This window comes from Manis pentadactyla, chromosome 7, assembly GCF_030020395.1.
Source record: "Manis pentadactyla isolate mManPen7 chromosome 7, mManPen7.hap1, whole genome shotgun sequence".
NCBI classification, from domain to species: Eukaryota; Metazoa; Chordata; class Mammalia; order Pholidota; family Manidae; genus Manis; species Manis pentadactyla.
The window spans coordinates 112215167-112235833 of record NC_080025.1 but is presented as its reverse complement, the minus strand read 5'-3'; the positions used below and the strand labels follow the sequence as shown (position 1 = coordinate 112235833).

Here is a 20667-nt window from a genome sequence, read left to right as displayed (position 1 = left end):
ATAAGGGAGGAGAGCTGTGAACTGATGTTTCTGTATATTCTGCCACAGTGAGTTTGTCAGTTGTGAAAGAATTTATTCTTTTAGAGGAAAATATACAAGGTTAGATTACTAAGGAAGTTTCTTTTGATGAATAAGAGGTGTTAGTGCTCTGTTGAGGAAAACTGAGCAGGCTCTTGGGAGAAATTTTGCCTGGGTCAAAAAGAAACATAGGAAAGGAAAAAGGAGCCACAAGCCAGTTTTCTTCCTTACTTGTAATGGGTGTGGAAAAGTGATTTAGAGATGGCAAGAAACAATTAAGTCACTTCTGATGAAACCTCAGAGAGAGGAAAGGACCACGTGACCTCAGTCATACAGAGGAGTTTTCAGATTGGTGTGTGAGTCGGGTCCTGCTAAATGTACCATAACACTGAGAAAAGGGATGGGGGCATCCTTCCAAAGATGGCCAGATTATTCCAAGGCACTTCCAAAAACAAAGCAAAACAAAGTGAACAAAACAGCAAAAGACTCATAGAACTGAGAAGGGACTGGTGGCTACCATGGGGGAGGGGTTGGGGTGAATGGGTGAAATAGGTGAAGGGGATAAAGAGGCATGAAATCTCAATCATAATATAAATTAGTCATGGGGATGAAAGTACAGCGTAGAGAATACAGTCCATAATACTGTAACATCTTTCTATATTGACATAGTAACTACACTAGTTGGTGGGAGCATTTACTAATGTAGATAAATGTCGAATCACTATGTTGTATACTTGAAACTGATATAATATTGTGTATCAACTATACTGCAATAAAGAAAGGCCCTTCCAGTCTCCAGAAACAGTGACTCCACAAATACGCATTGAAGTTTGCCCATCCCTGATCTCATTCATCATATTTTCACAATATCCAAAATCTTTCTTTCATTTTCTCTTCCTTTTAAAAACCTCTTTAAAGTCAATATACATTTAAACCATATATTTGCACCCTAGATTTGTATATATGTCTATGTCTGTGCTTTGTGGCTACCTTAATGCCTTCTAGTACAAAAAATAAAACAGAAATTAATGTGAAGGCATGTAACTCTGAAACTGGCCAGTAATGGAACAGTATGATTCTGTGTGTATTTGACCCTAACTACAAAAGATCACAGGTAGAAAAGAAAAATATGGATAAAATTATCCTCTTTCTTGAAGGCACCTATCTTCTGCTCAGCTTCCCAACTTGTTTTGTGAGTATGCAGTAGTCTTTTTTTTTAATTAAGGTATCATTGATACACAATCTTACAAGGGTTTCACATGAGCAACATTGTGGTTTCCACATTCACCTTTATTATCAGGTCCCTCCCCTCGACCCCTTTTGATAGTCATTACTTGTCTTCTCCGTGCAATACTACTGCCTTCCCTCTGACCTACCTGTGTTGTGATTGCTAATTATAGTGCCCCATAATCCCCTCCTCCCTCCCTCCACACCCATCATCCCCAACCCCTTTTCCTTTGGTAAACACTAGTCCATTCTTGGGTTCTGTGAGTCTGCTGCTGTTTAGCTCCTTCAGTTTTTGCTTTGTTCTTATACTCCACAGATGAGTGAAATCATTTGGTACTTGTCTTTCTCCGCCTGGCTTATTTCACTGAGCATAATACTCTCTAGCTCCATCCATGTTGTTGCAAATGGTAGGATTTGTTTTCTTCTTATGGCTGAATAATATTCCATTATGTGTATGTGTCACATCTTCTTTATCCATTCATCTACTGATGGACACTTAGGTTGCTTCTGTGTCTTGGCTATTGTAGAGTATGCAGTACTCTCATTATAAGAATAGAGACTGAGATTTAACAGTTAATCAGTATAATAGACTGAACTCAACACTCATCTGCTAGATGAAGTCATCTATCTTTACCTCACCCTACCTTCTCCTTTCCTGTGAATTATCAAGACCATACCTTTGAGCACTTGATAATACACCATTTTGATATTGTTGTTTTTAAGTTAGTTTAAAATTTGATTTTTTTTAATTAAAAAAATATTTTATTTTAATAAAAAGGAAGAATCCAACCATCCTTCTGGGACATCTGTCTGTCTCTCACGCAGGACACTCAAGTTAATGGAGAAGAAATAACAGGGGGCAGTGATGCATCATTTTGAGTTCACTGTTGTTACAATGTAGTCTTTTCAGAAAATTGTTATATTCCTTTTTTGGACCACCATTTAGATTTTTATTTAGAATGTGTGTTTACCTTATGGAAAAATAAATAAATAAAAATGGCATAATACTGATAAGAAACTGCCTTTTTTCACATGTAAAAAAATCACCTGTTAATCTTACTACCCACAGACATAGCCCCTGTGGTTAACAATAGGGGATATAATCTTCTAAACTATCACATACATCTTTTTAAAATGAAAAACGTACCCATACCTACTATATTGTACCTTGCTTTTTCATTTTTTAGTTCATTATGTTGAAAAACTTCACTTATATTGTCCTTCCTCAGCCTCATTTCTAATGACTGCATAAAAATTGTAATGTATGAATGTGTAGTACTATATATAACCAATTTCTGATGATTTATATAACTTTTAATTGTATCTTATGACTTTTTTATTAACTGAAAAGTTTTTTAATTAAAAATGATGGAGAACTATTAGCACATGGAAATTTACTGTTTCTATATCTGTTTAGGGAAATATATTCTTGCTTAGAAAGACAACTATAATTAGATAAACTTGTGGCAGTAATTTTCAACTTATAATACTAACTTTCTGAAATCTTATTAAGATTAAATGTACTGAAACTCAAATATTTCATTCAATTTAGGAGAGCACAAGCTTCACTTCATCCCTGCCCTGATCGGCCCCTTCCTAGAAGTGACTTTGATACCCCAGCCAGATCTCCGGAATGTCATGATTCCTATTTTCCATGATATGATGGACTGGGAGCAGAGGCGGAGTGGCAATTTTAAACAGGTAAGCACATGTGCTCCTCAGAGCAGTTGGAACATGTTTCAGTTCTCCTCAAGCCTCTCAGCTTCCAGATTCAACTCTGAGTTGGGAAATGAGCACTGAAACAGCCGTCAAGGGACCTAGATTCCAGCCTGGCCTGCCCGCTCCCAGCCATATGGCCCTGGGCATCAATGGTCCTATGTTCTGCCGAGCCTCTGGGGAAGCCCTGAAAACCTGTTTGATTCCCTTTCAGCTAAAATCTTCTGTGATTTCCCAGGCCTGTGTCTATGTACTGGCAGAGACTTTATTTGCTCCCAGTTGGACACAACATAGAAGAATCAGAAGGTTAATGATTTCTTAAATAATCGACCTCTCAGTGGTCTACACATTTGGTGAATGGCTTAGTTTTGAGCATTTGATGCACAGTATGTTTTATTGCTCTTTTTTGCTTGAAGCATTGAGAATTAATTTATAAGGGGAAAGCAGTGGAAATTCTTGCAAGGGAAATTCCGAGAAGACAAGACTATCACTTCTCTTTGACATAGGTACTAATAGCTCTGCTCCAGTTTTGAAAAGACAGATGTTCTTATCATAAAACCAGATCTCATATGAAGTCAGCTGCTTTTGCCATGCCAGGTCACTCAGGGTGGAGCTAGCTGGCCTGCTGTCTGTTCACACAGCCATTGCCCTAGCATGGGTACGACTCACCTGTGTGAAGGATTTGGCCCTTTTCCAAATGAAGCCTTTCTGAAATATTAGAAATGATTGTCAACTGAATGAGCAAGCTGAACACACACACAGAACCTTCTCATTGCCAAAAGCACAGCATTTCACTTGTATCGATGTCTGCACTTCTTTTCAAGAAAACTAATAGGTACATGAAAGGCTATTTTAAAATTGTACGGGATAGAGGGGATGCCCTTTCCTTCTCCTTTGTCTTTATCCCCTTACTGAAATTTGATTCAAAGGATAATAGAGCTTAGTCCTTTGACAAAGTCCAGTATCCCTCCAATCCCTCATTGTTTAATAAATGACTATGCAGAGATGTTTCATTTTGTCACTTACACTGCCTGAGATAGATGGAGGGATATTTCTACCTTCCTAATATTCAAGTCCTAAAGGATTTACCTTACTGAAGATACAAATGACTTGGCTTCTCTGTCTCACCTGCTTCTTTGCTGCCTTAGGATATTTCTACGATCTGCCATCTGCACATGGAGAGGGCAGGTTCTCCACTTCAGCCAAGATTAGGGCAACTTCGAACTGTTTTAAGAAAGAAAATAGATATAAAACACATCAAAGATTTAAATTAATATTTGTTGATATGTTACTTTGCTGATGTTCATATATATATAGTGCTTTTTAAAATAAATAAATAGGACTTGACACTTTTTTAGAGCTTCTAAAAATCCCATGATAAGCTGGGCTGCAAGCACATTTGTGTTTATCAACAACTAGATGGATGCCTTTGGCAGCAGCAAGTGCTCCCTCGCTGGGAGTTAGAAGTCATGTTGTTCCGCCTAAATTAGCCCCCTGGAATTCCAAGGGGGTATCTGCTATTAACCACAGCTTATGGTAAAGTCGCTTTCACAAAATTTACTCTGGCTTTTACCCTTGCAGATATATGTGTTTCACTTTGCCTAGAAATCCTACTTTGAGGGGGAGGAAAGAGAGAGTAATATTTGGGTGTGTTTCAGGTGGAAGCCAAGCTAATTGACAAACTGGACAGTCTGATGTCAGAAGGCAAAGGTGATGAAACATACCGTGAGCTCTTCAACAGTATGTGAGTAACGTTTACCTCAGGCTGGTTCTATTCAGAGGCTGTGGTGTCAGTGCCGAGTGGCTGAGAGCTACAAAGACAGCTTGGGTCTCACAGGAGTGCTTTGTCTTTGTGGAATGTGCAATAAAGGGTAATTGCCTAACTCGAACAAACCGATCTTATTATGTTCATGATTAGACATGTCTCCTTATTTTAATCTCTGATTAGGTCAGGTCGTATGTGTTACATAACAAATCTCACTCTTCATGCCTAATAATTTTAAAACCAGAGCTGCACGATAATGATTTTAAGTAGGGCTGAGTTTGGGAGAGGGGAAAAAAAACATTGTGTTTGTCTATTTGTACGCAGTACTTTCCAAAGTAAGATACCCTGCGCTGATTGGCTGTTGGGAAAATAAACCTGGTTTGCATCTGTTTTTCAACACTTGATTTAATTCATAAATACTCATGGCTCACTCAGGATTATTAGTTGCTTCATAAATGTTTCTTATTAGAGTATCATGGAAGCTAATCACTTTTAAATTCTGTGATTTGGGTTTACATGGAGGAGAGAGAAATAATGGAGTGTTGTGAAGGGACTTTGAGGTGGTCCTGCCAGTGGAATGTGATCACACTCACAGGGTGAATTGCTCTTACCTAGTGTTCACCCACTGAGATGATATGTGAGAAAGGTTTAGTACTTTAAGATTTTAATTCCAACACTTGTTTTCTCTATAGTATTTTATGGCTCTTAGTCATTTTCTAACCTATTTATAAAGTGTTTCTTTTTGAAGGAAGAACCAGCTCACTGTGCTTGGAAAATGTTTTGCAGTTCTTTCAGAAGTGCAAAAATCATTCAGCAATACATTTTTCTACTACACAGTATACTTTTACTTGTATTTATGCCCATGTATCACCTAAAACTAAATACGAATGCTTTAGAACTGATAGCCAAATACAAGATTCTGTAATTCATTTATGATCATCGATTTAGAAAAGTTAACATAGAAATATATAGGTTTGAAATGTATTATTAGTGACTGATAGATTTTAGCTTGCCTGATTCAAAATCATTCTTGAAGCTTTTAAGAAAATTATGTTGAAAGGAAAAGCCAAGAAGGGGTTTACATATCTCTTCTGGTGGTGGTGGGTGATAAAACACATTCTTTGTACTGAATCCTGAACAACACCATTTTCTTCTGATGCTGTAATTAAACTGGAACTTTCAGTAATTATTCACCAAGCCCTCATTCATTTTGGTGTACAAAGCATCTGTCTTTCATGATAGCTGGAGTTTAACAAGAATTTTGATTAAAACCTCATCCAATATAACAAATTGCTTTTGAAAACTGGTCTCATTTCAGTTACTAGTCCTTGGTTTGACAAAGAACTAAAATAAGAAAGCACTCAGTGAAATAACTCCCTTGAGATTTGTGATTATTTATAATAAATTCACAAGATTAATAAATACATAGTTCTCTAGTGCCTCTTCTCTACTTTAATAAAGGCTTGAAACATGCAATTCAGATTGCTTATATATAAATATGACTTTGAAATAGAAGATGTACTTCGACATTAGAATCAAGTCAGTAATTAATGTATTAAACCTCTGTAATTAGCACAATTTTAAGGTACCTGATTCAACGGAGATTATTTTCTTTTCTTGATTTTTCAATTACTAGAAATGTTACTATAAATATTTTCCTTTCATGCTTTTATGATCAGCATATTGGGAATAAATAAAATCTAAGGTGATAATTAAATATCACTACTGGGGCTCAGGAAAGAAAGTGAAAATCTGTATTTCAGGAAACAATAATATGCTTTTTTGGCAATAGAAATCACAATGAATTATTATAATCACCATGAGTCACTGCACACATTATGAATTAGGAACACATGCTGTTATGGTACAGATTCTCACTTGTTCTCTGTAATTCACATCTAAAAATTAAAACTTGTTCAGAAGCTGGAAGTAGCCCACTGCTTCCTGAAAATGTGCTGCTCGCCCAAATAGGCTCCTGAGAGCCAGACTTCAAATTTGTGTGGTGCTTTCCTTCCTAAGAAGTCACCTCATCATTCTCTAACCCCTAACATTATCTTCATTTATCCATACTACATCTTCATCTACATCTTTCCGAAATAAGTTGGAGTCCGGTTTTATTGTTTTTGATAATGCTGAAGATCCAGAGTGGAGTATCAGAACTCACTTCTGCTTCCCCAGGTTCTGCTTGATCCCTTCATTCAACTTCATTTATTGAGCATTTCTCTGTGCCAGATCCTCTCAGAAGGCTGGGGTGTCGCAGCAACTGTACTATAGGAGCACACAGAGGGGGTACCTACAGCCTTGGGGGTCCTAAAGGGGTTTTCCAGAAGAGGGAACATCCATCTCAGTTCTTTCCCTAGTCTTTTACTCTGCTTTTTCACATATGTTGCTCTAAATAATTCAGTAAGACTTCAGAGCATTTCAAAGATCTTTATTTAGTGATCATACATTTGATTATAGTTTGGAGGAAGAGCATTAGCCATGCAATGCATACTTTAGGTATCAAACTCTTGTCTTCGGTTTAATAAGAGCATGCACAGACACAGGTATTTTACATAAAAGTGATGGCCTCAACCCAATTCTGTTTTGGTATAGAGAGGGGTAGATTGAGGACTAAATCCTACCCATCCCCCATATTCTTTCATAGAGTGAGTATGATGAGTAATATTATCGTACAGGACCGTGGTTTATCCTGCTGCCCACAGGTATGGAGGCCCATTGCCTATCAGTTAGCAATAAGAAATAACCTTTCACTGCTGTTAGATGAATCCCTGTATCCTCAACATGGGTATGTGGGCATGAATATAGACCTAATAAAAACACCTAGTCTAACCCAAGTTATCTAGAAGACACTTCTCTTCTTGCTGAGAGGCTTCTCTCCTCAGTTTGTATCAGCTAAACTGGGAGGTCGTCAGGCTTCCAGCAGAAGGAACAAGCCTGGCTGAGAAAGCAGATGAATTGGCTTCTAGACTTGGTCCTAACATTTGGGTCTTGTGTTAGTCAAGGAAACAGGCTCTGCAGAGCTTTGCCTCTTCTTACAAGCGCATTATATAGCTCTGATTTCTTACTGCATTAGGAGGCTGTGCAAATTAGTAAAACTCACTCTGTAAAAGAAGTCTCCATGTATTTTTAGAATTATTACTTAACTTGAGCTCTTTGTTTTTCAGCCTCTGAAGTGTATGAGGTGTGGGCTGTCACTTGGGGCGATTTCTCCAACATCCTGCAATGCTTTGGCAGGCAGATTTTCATTTGGGTACTTGGTTCAACACCAGTTTAGCACTTAAACTTGAAATGGGTGCTGTTGAGAGCTTTTTGAAAGAAAACACATTTTAAACAAACTAGGGGACCTCTCTCTGGGAGATTAGTCAGGGCGAGCCCCATCCCTTCGTACTCTACTTCTTAATCCAGGAAACAGTTCAGAAGACAGAAAAAGGCAAATGATTGAGGGTGCGTAGGTGACAGATGAAGGGACAGGAGTGATAGAATGGCAGTAGCAAGAAGTGGCGGCTTTGGAGAGGAAAATGAGAAAAGAACATTGTTACAGACCCCAAAAAACAAAACTTTGGCAAAACAGCTCTTTTCTTTAATGTTTATTTTTCCACTAGGCACACATATAATAGGCTTGGATTGTTCTTCTAAGAAATGTTTTCTTTCTATGTTATACCTGAAACCAAGATGACAGGGAAGCAAGATTTTAGGCAGAAAAGATGATCATTAAATTCAGAGGGGGTAGAGAATTACTTCATAGTGTCATGCTTCCGTTCTTACTTTTATCTTTTGGGGAAAGTTCAGTCATAGAGGCTTTGCCAAGTATATGAGTGGTTTGCCAAGAGGCAGTGTGAAGTGAACCAGATCCTAATTATTATGATTGTTGTTTTATGTTTACATAGTGCCTCTGGTCCATGGTGCTTAAGATTAGGGAAAATGTAGGAGGAGAGATGTTCAGTACTTGTCATCAATCTTCTATAACAACCACATAGAAAATCCTCGGTGATTAAGGACAAAATGAATGAAACTGTTGATTGAGTGCACAGATAGTACAGTATGTATTGAGTGGGCAAATGTTAAGTGAAAGGAAAAAACGCAAAACGTCATACCGTCTGTAAAAGGATTTTCCTGTAGCAGTTGCATTGCAGTAAAATTGCTTGGATGAAGATGCATTCCACTGAGAGGTAGGAAAACATTTTTATGTGAATAATGCAAGATCTTACTTGAAAGTAAACTTAGAGGTACTTTTTGTTTTTGCTTTTTGCAGTGTTATTTGGTGTGGTAAGGCTCAAGCCTCTGTTAGTGTAAGAGAGGAGCTAGAAAGAAATGTCTGAGCTATGTGGTGCTTGCATAGTTTGGAAATATGATTATATGCATGTGTTCACGTTTTATGACTTGGATAATCTGAAAAATCAATTTGCTTTGTCAATGCTTCCTGGATTAGAATTCCACTATTTGGTCCCTATCCTAGGTAAGACATTGTTTGCAAATCGTGCTACTTGTGAGATGTTACAGTGGTTGCTAAGGCATTTAAGGTACAGATGAAAGTAAAATGGTTGTCATGGTGACTGACAAAAATAAATGTTGAAATGCCCTGGGTTCTTTCTTTTCCAGTCTACTAAAGAAAATTGAGCGGGAAACATGGAGGGAAAGTGGTGTTTCATTAATTGCCACTGTAACTCGTCTAATGGAGAGGTTGTTAGATTACAGGTAAGCTGAGTCCCTACGCTTCCCAAATATGCTGTGCTCGAGTTAGAAAATCAGAGCTAGAATACCATCAACATTCCACTAGAGTTAATCACTCAAAGAATTGGCAGTCAGACCCTGGGACCTTGTGCAGTAAGATAATGGACTTCTAATTAACTGGTTTGGAGTTTTTATCTGTTTTTTTCCCCCTCCTTTTCTCCTGTTTTGTTTTAGTTGACAATTCTTTCAAAGTCTTAGTGAATTGAAAGGATTCTCAGAGTCCCAATATTAAAGGCATCTTTTTTTGGGTGTTAGACTCACCTATTCTAACAAGTAGATCTATTGATTTTACGGGGAAGACAAGGTAACAGAGAATTGTGCTACTATGCTGCTTTCTTACAAAAGGGAGGGGGAGTGAAATGCATGTTATCATAACCTTTCATAGACATAAGTTTTGATTTTTAGATTATCTAAACTGTTAAAGAATTTTATCCCACTTAAATGCATGGTGTTTCTGTTTTGAGAACAAAACGCTCATTCTCTATTGAAGGCCAGGCTTACCAGCTACTTCTCACCACACTGGAGGAGGCATATTATAACATGTCCTCACCCCTCCTTCTCTGGATGTACAAGTGAAATTCTCAGCAGAAACTGGTGCTCAGGAACGTCTGATGCTCCAGCATTGCTGGGAGATCATGCAGCCTGGAAGCACTGCCTTTAGTCTCCAGAGCCTCTGTCTGAATAGCAACTTGCAAATTGCCTCCGGTCTCAGACCTTTTTTCCCCATTAAAGAACAAACTGTGTTTGCCCCTAGGAAGGAAGGAAGTTCTAAGTTCTGACTCTTGCTTTTTTTTTAGGGACTGCATGAAAATGGGAGAGGTAGATGGCAAAAAGATTGGCTGCACAGTTAGCCTTCTGGTTAGTAAACTATTCCTCTTTTCCTCTTTATAGCCCAATGTTCATTTTCCCAGAAATACTGTGTTTTGTTTGTTTTTAATCCACAATGTGCTGTTACCTGGATGTTTCTTAGAAAAGTTTAAAAGTGTTTTTAAAAGAGGCATAGTGAGCTTCAGGTTGAATTCGTTCCAGGAAATTCTCAGGTCCAAGCACTGCAGAGTGCACCCCCTGCGTTCCCCAGGGCTCCCATGGCTGGCCCCGTAATATGGGGGTGATGCTGCCCTTAGTCCTGTTGCCTGGCGCTCCTATCCTGCCAGGTTTGGTTGTTATCCTAGGAAAAGCATGATTTCCCCAGACAGAGGTCTCTATTTCTGTGTGGACAGTTTCTTGCTGTCCTTATATTCATTCTACATTTTAATAAATATTAGTGATCTCTTCCTTTGTGAACAAATGTCAGTTTTCTGTTTAACACACTAATTTTTACTCCCTAGGTTCTTTGCAAATTAGATTCATAATACCACTGTTGTTAAAGTTTGAATTGTAACTAGGATGACCACCATATAATTTGTCACCCAAACAGGACATTTTTAGGAATAGAAAATAATATTATGTAAGGGTATCAAGCTAAACTAGAATTTTCCTGGCTAAACTAAATTCATAGTAAAATGTCTCATAACTAACTATTTAACAGACTGGTAGTCTCACCTCAGAGCAAAAGAATGACCATACATCTAGACATTGGTGTTCTCTATTTTAATATAGGGTATGTTGATACTTCTGATAATTTCCCTTAATCAGATTTGAAATATAAGAATATATGATTTCTTCCAGTCCTAAATTGGTGAATACCGTGGTTTCCTTTTCTAATGTCCCGGATTAGGTGGAAGCTTCCACTGTGAGGCGTTCTCAGTCTGACTCTGACCGTTCGGCTCCCTCACATGCCTGGCTGTACTCTACTTCACCTTGGGACTGCATCCCTCACTCTGATTCTGCCTTGACTTGGCTAATCGGAGTCAGCTTTTGCTTTGTTTTTTGTGTATTCCCCTTACAGACCTCTTCAAAACTGAGGACTTAAGCTTTCTTACAGCTTCCTTTTATGTGTTTCCCATGTTAGTTTTCTCACTGTGCTGTTCTTCCTCCATCACTATATTCTTTGCCACACCCACCACTTCCTCCTCATTTGAATTTAATCATTGCATCTCCACCTCCAACATCAGTTGCTAAAAATAGTGGGATCTGAGCATCTTCTATCAGGCCCCATCTTGTTAATGCACTTTTTACCATAATTTTTTATCAGACCCAACAGTAATTTCCAAGCCATCAGGCCAGACTCACTGGGTCAGCCCGGTTACTTCCCCTCAGCGCTTATTTCTAACCCTGAGCAAAGTCATTCTCACTCTTCAGTCTCCCCAGTTCTTTGCCTGTTGTTACAACCTTTCACTGTGTTCAAGATTCTCAGCCTGAGCTGCTCCTCTGTAACCCCCTGTATGTCAGGGTTTGGGGAGAAAAGCCGTGTGTGCTCTAAGCTTTTCATCTTCTCAGTTGGTCTCTTTAATCCTGGCTTTACCCCAGGTCCAGCCACAAAGCCTCATAAATAATTTCAGAGGAAAACCTTTACATTTTTCCAAACAAATTTTCTTCCAGTGTCTCTATCTGCTTTACAGTGCCTTCTATTTGAATGTAAACAAATAATTGTAGACCCTAGGTTCATTTTCTCAATTGGTATAACAGACGAGCTCATTTTCTTGGATGAGGAATTACTACTGTGCCCTAAATGTGTTTACTCTAGCCTCTCAGTAGGAATAAACCAGACTTGGTCAAATCAGTGGCCCCATCAGCATACACTTGAGACAAAGAATTTATCCTGCTGGCTTTGCACTGATCAAAAATAGTCCTTATAGGAAATGTTAACATTGTAAAAGCAGTTCTGATTTCAAACTAGCGCAAGAATACTTATTAATAAGGAACCAAATATATAACTTTGAAGCTAATCTTTTTAGCTTCTACTCCATGTGGAAAGTTCTTGATGTTTTCTAGGAGCAATAAGGCTTTTTTCTTCAACCACTCACTTCCTTCTTAGAGATTTTTCTCAACTCTTTGGAAAGATAAATTCCATCTCATCTTCAGGGCAGCTCTGGCTTCCTTTATAAGATCAGAGTTAAACTGTAGTGTAGAATTAAAAATGCGTAATCTTTGACATGACTAATACAAGGAAATGTAATTATTGTTTTGTTCTTTGTGTCACAAGTTTTGCCAGACATATGTAAAAGATTCTCATCTGCTGACTGGAGAAATCTTTTTCTTTTTTTAAGGAGAACTATTCTTTACAGAATGATCACTTATTTTGTTCTCAAAGAAAGCTCCTTGTTACCAAAAAGCTGTTAGAGCAAATCATCCTTTAATAATGTAAAAACCTGCTGTGGGGTTGTTAGACTTGTGTTTATGGTACAACAATTCTTGCTAATTAAAATGATTTTGGTTATAATAAGAGAGATGTGAATAGCATTATTTACTTAGCCTTTTAAAGAATGCCAAGATCTGCAGGAGAGAAGAGGAGAAGGGGAGGATAATGGTATAAACTGGGGGAAGAAATTATTATGATGTATTCAACTAAATGTCAGTGTTTTCAAGGTTGTAAGGGTCCTCATGTTGAGTAATGGACACCTGTAGGTGGCGGAAAGAAAGTACCTTTGACAAAAGGTCTCGGGCTTCAAGCCCAAGTACAATTTAAACAGCCACATCGACCAGTTTGGTCCTAAATTAATGGACCTCTCTAGCTAATCAGTTTCAAACATTTTTAGAATTCCTGGCCTTTCCCTCTTAGAAAAACCTGACACTCCTTCAGATCAACAGATTTATCTCCCCATCACTATTCATTTTCCCTTCATCCACATACTAAGTAGCATCAGTCAAAACAACAGCAACAATGATGATTGTAGTTCAGGTGGCTTCAATAGGGTTTTCATAATGTACAATGCATCTGCCTCCCTCAGAGTCTCACAGTGTCATGCTTTTGCTGGAATCCAGCCTCATATACATTTGCTCCTTTGTTTATTAAGTTCAATGAGGACTAATGTACTTTTGAACATGGTGAAGGAGTAGATGTGGATGCTTATAAATTGTACCTTTAATGTGTCCAGGCAAGTCAAAGTTGAGTTTTTGATAACTAATGTTAAAACATTTTAGAGATGTTTAGTAAGATACAGATACTTTTTTTTTAATAAGTAAAATATTTTCAGTTAGTAGGCCCCTATAATAATGATTTGAAATAAAACCTCTTGTTATCAACGCCTTTATGTTCTGAGCATAAACTGGAAATATTTAAACTCCAACACAAGCAACTCAGAATAACATCTTACAATAGAGACCATTTTCATTTACCCTCTTTTACATGATTCTTCAGGGGGAAAAAAATGCTTTAACATTGTTGTTTACCCATCCTTATCTATATATCTCGTGTGTGTGTATCTACACACATGCACACACACATATATATATATATATCTTTACCTATATACCTTAGGTGTATATATATACACACACACACACACACACACACATACACATGCACACACACACACCTATATCTATAGATATATATGTATTATATATGTATATATATAGTATGTATACAAGTTATATATTACTTGTATATCTTACCATTTATCTTTTTTCCTTTAGAGCAAAATATGTTTGAAATTTGAAATAAACATCCTTCAAACATCAATGATAAAATGTAATAAACAGGTTGCTCTATTACATATTTTTAATATTTTTTAGTTGAATAGGCTGATTGTGCATTGGCAGTAAAACAAGCAAAAAATAATCCAGAGTAACTAAAGAAATGTGAATCAGTGGTAGTAACACCTCCCAAGAGTTACAGCTTATCCAATAATTGCTAGGTGATATTTAACACAGACAGTGTTGAGTGGAAAGTATGTCACTGGGCCTCCTTACTTAATGTTGTAAAAGACTTCTGTATGGAAAAATGCATCCATTCTCTTGGTTAAAGAAGTAAAACTGCAGCAGAGTAAAAGGCAGTTACTTGCAGACCTGAGCTTGCAGAACTGTCTGTACTTACTGTAATCTCTTTTACAGAACTTCTATAAGACTGAACTGAATAAGGAGGAGATGTACATTCGCTACATCCACAAACTCTATGATCTGCATCTCAAAGCACAGAACTTCACAGGTAAGTCTATCTTTTGGCTCAGGTTGGGGAAATGGGCTGGACGTCAGTTTATTAAACATGGTCACTCCTTTGCTTTTTATAATTACAGCTGAGAACTCAAGCATTTCTACTTTAAAATTGAAATTTGTTTTAAATTGGATTCATGTTTCCAAGTGCTCAGTTTTAGTTTATATATTTTCTTTTTGAGTATATATCTTGGCATTTTTTTAGAGGTTGCTAGTGGGTTACAAACTATATACGTAACTCTTCACAGTCTACTCAGAGTTAGTATTTTACCACTTCAAGTTATATACAGGAACTTTACAGCCACATAGGTCCTGTTATCCTCCCCCATTTATATTACAGTTGTCATATTGAGACCTCATCAGATCCTGTCATCATTTTTGCTTTTAATAGTCATACCTATTTTCAAAAGTTTGAAGGATAAAAATATTATATTTATTCAGATATTTACTATTTCTGTTGTTCTTTCTTCACTCATGAAGTTCTGAATTTTCCCCTGATATCATTTTCATTCAATCTAAACAACTTGTTTTAGTTATTTCTTTTAAAGCATATCTAGTGTTGAAGAATTCTCTTACTTTCCTTAATCTGAGAATGTCTTTGTTTTACCTTCATCTCTGAAGGACAATGTTTGCTGGATATGGAATTCTTGGTGGACAGTTCTTTTGTTTCAGTAGATACTTTATAAATATTGTTTTACTGTCTTCTGCACTCCATGGTTTCTGATGAGAGATCTGGAGTCATGTAAATTTTCCATGTATGTGCATTTTTTTTCTGGTTGCTTTGAAGACTTTATCTTTGGTTTTCATCAGTTTGATTATGATGTACATGGACATGGTTTTCTTTAAGTTTGTCCTTTTTGGGTTCACTGAGCTTCTTCAATCTATAAACTTATCTTCTTCACCAAATTCATCAAGTTTTCAGGCATTATTTGCTCAAATATATTTTCTGCACCAATCCTTATCTTCTCTGTTGGGACCTCAATGACATGAATGTTAGGCCCTTTGATACTGTTCCATAAGTTTCTAGGGCTCTGTTCTTTTTTTTTCCTCTCAATTTTTCTTCTTTCTATTGTTCAGATTAGATAATTTTTGTTGATCTGTTTTCAAATCCATTGACTTTCCACTGTCATTTCCATTCAACTAACGAGCCCTTCCAGTAGGATTTTAATTTTTGTATGTACTTCATAGTACTTGTCTGTAACTCCAACATCTGAATCATCTTGGGGTTGACCTATGTTAATTGCCTTTTTCCTTTGAGACTTACTTAGTTTCCCCTTACTTGGTTCTTTAAATGACAAGTAATTTTGGATTGTATCCTGGACATTTTGAGTATTATGGGACTCTGGGCTCTGTTAAAATCTTTGGAGAATGTTGACTTTCTTTTTATTTTAGCAGATAATCAGTCCAGTTAGTTTCAAACCTCAAGTCCTGAGCTGGAGGTGTGATTCTAATGTCAGGTTAGTTTTCAAAGCCTTTGTAGTACTCTTCTGGTCTTGCCTGCCTGTGTGTCGCCCAGGGAGAGTCTGAGACCTAGACAGTGATCCCTACCATAGTTCATTTCTCAGAATCTTTGTGATGTTGATTCTAGTCCATCCTGTGCATGTGCAGCTTGGGAGTGAACCAGGACATCATATACAGAATTTAAGGATCTCTTTCTCCATTTCCCTCCCCTCTATGATCTTCTCACTCTTCTTCTCTCAGAGGCTCCTTTTCCTAGCACTCTTGCTGGATCAGAACCAAAGTTTTCAGAATCAAAGCTTGATCCACACGCAGTAATGTGCTCCCTACACTGGTCTTCCTGGGGGCCTAGCCATGAACGTCAAAAGCCTATGGAAGCTGCTCCTGCCACTGTGACTGCCCCTATGCAAGTTTGCAGCTGGTTCCTGGGATTCAGAGTGGGCCAGAAGAGCCAAAAGTGCTCCATCCCAGTCCCATCCCAAGTCAAAAGGTTGTCTTCCCAATCCTCTGACTAGAGAAGGTTTTCTTAGAGGTTTTTCCTATTTCCATTTGTAGTTTCAGGACAGGGAAAGCCATGAGATGTGGGAGACAAAAAATAACATGGAACTCACCACTATATGGTCATTCTTTGAATATTGATTTTCCTACTCTGTCCACTTTCTCTTATTTACTTTTCAGAATCTTCCAGTAGTTGCTTTATACATTCTGTCTAGGGTTTTTAGTTGCAGTCAGCGGGTAAGCTCGAGAGAACGTGCTTGCTACATCTTAACCAGAATGAGAACCCTTTACTAGATTGAGGCACTGCAGATCTTAGTCTTTTGCTGCACTAGTCTTCCAAGGAACTCCTGTATCGTGGCCCCTCCCTCAGCTTGAAGACAGTAAAGGAATCCTTTCTGAAATGGTTTTCATGTTCCCAGAACTTAAATATGCCTCTAGCTATGATTTCACTGTATTGATTAATAGCATCCCTGTTTCCTCAGTCTGAGACCTTGATATTATCGTTGCTTTCTCTCTTGTTAAGCTACCTCAAAAAATCATTCATTATGCTATATTGATTTCACTTCCTTAAAATATTTTAAGTCATTTCCTTTTCATTGTTCCCACTCTCACTGCCTCAGGCCTGTATCATCTCTTTCCTGGACTGCTTCTTAAGTATCTCCACAGTCATTCTCTAGTGTAGGGGTCAGGAAACCACAACCTGCAGACCAGCCACCTGATTTTGTAAAGAAAGTTTTATTGGAACTCAGCTACACCCACTTATTTACATATTGTCTCCGGTTGCTTTTGTGCTCCAGTGGCGGAACTGAGTAGTTGCAATAAAGACCATTGGCCTGCAAGCCTGAATTATTTACCATCCAGGCCTTTAAGAAAATTTTGCCAACCCCTTCTTAGAGATATATCTGTTGTGAATTCATGTCTTCTGCAAAATAAAGTTCAAGCTCTTTATTCAAGTCCATCATAATTAAACCAATGCCTGTCTATTTAACCTCAACTTATCGTTTGTACTGCATTTTTCATTTTCATCCCTCAGGGGCAGTTCCTTTATCATCTTTTCCATGAAGTCTTTGCCATCCTGGAGTTCTCTTCCTTTTCTTCCCTTCCTTAACTCCATGCCCTACCTCTTGCCCATGTGATGAGTTGATAATTCCAACATTTTTCCCATTGCATTTTTTTTTCAGATTTCCATTAAAACACTTATCACATTGCTTTTATTAGTAGTAATATGAGATGTGTGTGTGTGTGTGTGTGTGTGTGTGTGTGTGTGTATGTGTGTACATAATAGGTTGGTAGATAGGTAGGTAGATCTATCAGTCAATAGACATATCATCAGTTAAAAGGTGAATTCCTTGAGGACAGAGATGATGTTTTCTTCTTTTTATTCTTCTCAGTTCTTAAAATAGTGCCTAGCAACATGAGATTTAAGTAAATGCATCACTAATAAATTTACTCAATTAACATCTAGAGAGCAGGTTCTTTCTCCTTTAATATTGGTAATTCCTGGATCCCTAGAATCTATTCACACAGATTGGCTGGTAGTTTTAATTAAATAGACTAAGATTTTGTCTGAGCTGACTATGTTGTCTGAGAATCTAAATGGTCACTTTTAAGTAGTTAGTAGTCAAATTTTTAGAGAAGTGGTGAAGCTGGTTTTTGTATCTGTGAGAACAACCTAGTAGGGTTCTTTAAAAAAACCCATAAAAAAGAAGTGAGAAAGGACACTGAGGACAAGAGCCTCCAAATATGGAGCGGGTGCATTCTGGTTCTCTGAAACAAAGGCCAACTCTGTCTGATTATATTTTGGAAATGGGTAAATATTTTTTTCTTTAATTTGTTTACTCAACTTAGAGTATTTATGTTCCCCAAAGTCATAAGAAATAAGTCCTTTTCCCAAATAACATTTTATTGATCTCTCTCTGTCCTCATTGTGTGTGTCCCTGGAGAAAGTGAAACTGATGGAAAAACTTTTCCATCTCCATAGATGGAACCATTCTGTTTAAATGGCTTAAGCCTTTCCAGCCTTTCGTAACAATGTTCTCCATTCCTTATTCATCGCCACTCTTCTCTATGTTCTTTTTGCATATTGGTATCCTCACTGTACACTTTTCAAAATGATGTAAAAAGATGGCCCATATTTAATTATATGGTGATGCCCTTTGTTCAAAATTATAAATACTTTTTAAAAGATTGCCTGTTGGAAATTTTGGATGTCATTCATTCTTCCCTCTTTAATACATAATATTGTCTTCTAAAGATGCAGAAGAATAAATATACAACATGTTACAATAAGACATCTACAGTTTGCTAATGTGTTCAAAGCAGCCTCTGTAGTCTGCTGTGCTGTTCATGCCTCAGAGGTATATATATATATTATTTTTTAATGAAAAATTTCTACAGCTTCCTTTATACACACAATTGATCCCACATATACATCATCACTTTCCTGAATCAAATGCTGAAGCAAGTGTGATTTTGTTTCACACCTTTCCCATGCCAACCACTGAGCCATTTGGCAGCATCCTCTGACGGCATGCCAATGTGTACTTTCTTCCCAAACGTTTTAGGGGCCACTTGCCCATATCTGACCTTCCAGCCACCCCCTGGGCCTTCTAGGGTCTCCAATTATGAGGGCTAGAGGCTTTTTAAGAAAGACAGTAGTGACTCCTTACCTGTCCTGTGGGGGGGGATGATGGAAAAATGTGAGTGGAGAAGTTGGTAGGGACCAGATCATGACCAGCCTTCTCTGTCACTTTAGAAAGCCTATGTTTATTCTGTTAGCTACTGAGAGTCATTAGCTACTTTTAACTGGAAGCAACATGTGCCATTTGCATTGAAGGAAGGTCATTATTGGTAATAGTGTGTGAACTGAATGGAGCAGGATCAGAGACCGCTGGTGGGTTTTGAAAACTCTTGCAACAATCATTGAAGCCAGGAGATTGAGCTCACCAGAGGTAAAGAGATAAAAGGCTAGGGGCTGTACATCCCAGGTATCTGGGTTTAAGAGGTAAGAGAAAACTTTTAGGAAACCAAGCCTTTCTTATTACATCTGTATTTTATATATTGAGGTGGCTACATCATAGTACTAGAACTGAACATATTACTTTAGAGCTTTATATGTAGTTACCCTTAAAGCAAATGAAGAAAAAAATGACCATTTATTGACATTGTGTTAAAAGCTACTATTACATCTTTTAAGACCCAAATAGGGATGGTAGTTAAATGGACTAGTAACATAAGGGTTTGTTAAAAGTCCATTTTATGCACTTTAGTGAGTTGGTTATTACAATGTCAGAGGAAAAAATTGTTCCTGTCCTTCAGCAGTGACAATGAATTCTGGTTTCTATTCTTGACCACTTTGGCAAGTATTTTATTAAATATACTACCTATCTGTCAACTGTGCATAAGCCTGCAGGTCACCATTTCCACATGTGTGTACAGAATGTCCCAGCTTTACGTGTTTCCCCAAGAAATCCCAACCACACCAGACATGGAATGACTTCAGTAGCCATGACTGGAGGTCTGGGGGCCAGCTGGAGTGGGGGTGGGTCATGTCACATAGCTGTCTCACTCCATCACACAACACACACATACGTACACTTCTTATCCAGCACTTCTGCCCTTTCTAAATCCCCCCACCCCACGCCTTGCTAGATTTTTTTTTCTTCTCTACTCTCAGCTCCTCTCTGGCTTCTTTGTCCCTCCTAAACTCTACCCTGTACCCTGACCATCCTCCCAAAGCCATTTTCAATTGTTCAAGCCTTTTAGTATCCAGAAGTATTTAGCTATCATTTTTTGTTTCCTAAGTATGCCCTTTGGAAAATGCCCATATTCCCAACTCTCAGTTCCAGTGAACTAGTGGCCTTCCCTAGCAAACAAAGCCATGTCTCCCCGTTGAACCAACTACAACAAGCTATCCCTAAACATTTTTAGTATGCTGGCAGCATACAGGCGTTGTAGCAAAAATCAAGAAGGGAAGGCAATGGGAGAGAGTGAAATGAATGAATGAGAGAAGGAATGAGTCAAAGAATATGGGGAGCCAAAAGATTAAACACAAACCTCTGATAATTCCATCTTCCAGGGGAGGTCATCATTCATTAAGCTGCTCTTACATATATCCTGGACATTTTACTTCAATATCATGAAATTCAGAAAACTCTATTTTCTCCGGCGGGTCTCTGACCAGCCCCATTTGAGGCGAGGTTGTTTGGGGCTCTGCC

The 20667-nt window shown here is 37.9% G+C and overlaps 1 protein-coding gene across 1 annotated transcript in view; it reads left to right on the top strand.

Moving 5' to 3' along the window:
• DOCK4 (dedicator of cytokinesis 4) overlaps nucleotides 1-20667 on the top strand; it is a 418723-nt gene that overhangs the window by 361105 nt on the left and 36951 nt on the right. The window contains exons 31-36 of the mRNA XM_036897350.2: nucleotides 2798-2946; nucleotides 4620-4705; nucleotides 9159-9185; nucleotides 9329-9424; nucleotides 10258-10318; nucleotides 14396-14489. Of these exons, the coding sequence (XP_036753245.2) occupies nucleotides 2798-2946; nucleotides 4620-4705; nucleotides 9159-9185; nucleotides 9329-9424; nucleotides 10258-10318; nucleotides 14396-14489 (513 nt within the window). The remainder of the gene's footprint in view (nucleotides 1-2797; nucleotides 2947-4619; nucleotides 4706-9158; nucleotides 9186-9328; nucleotides 9425-10257; nucleotides 10319-14395; nucleotides 14490-20667) is intronic.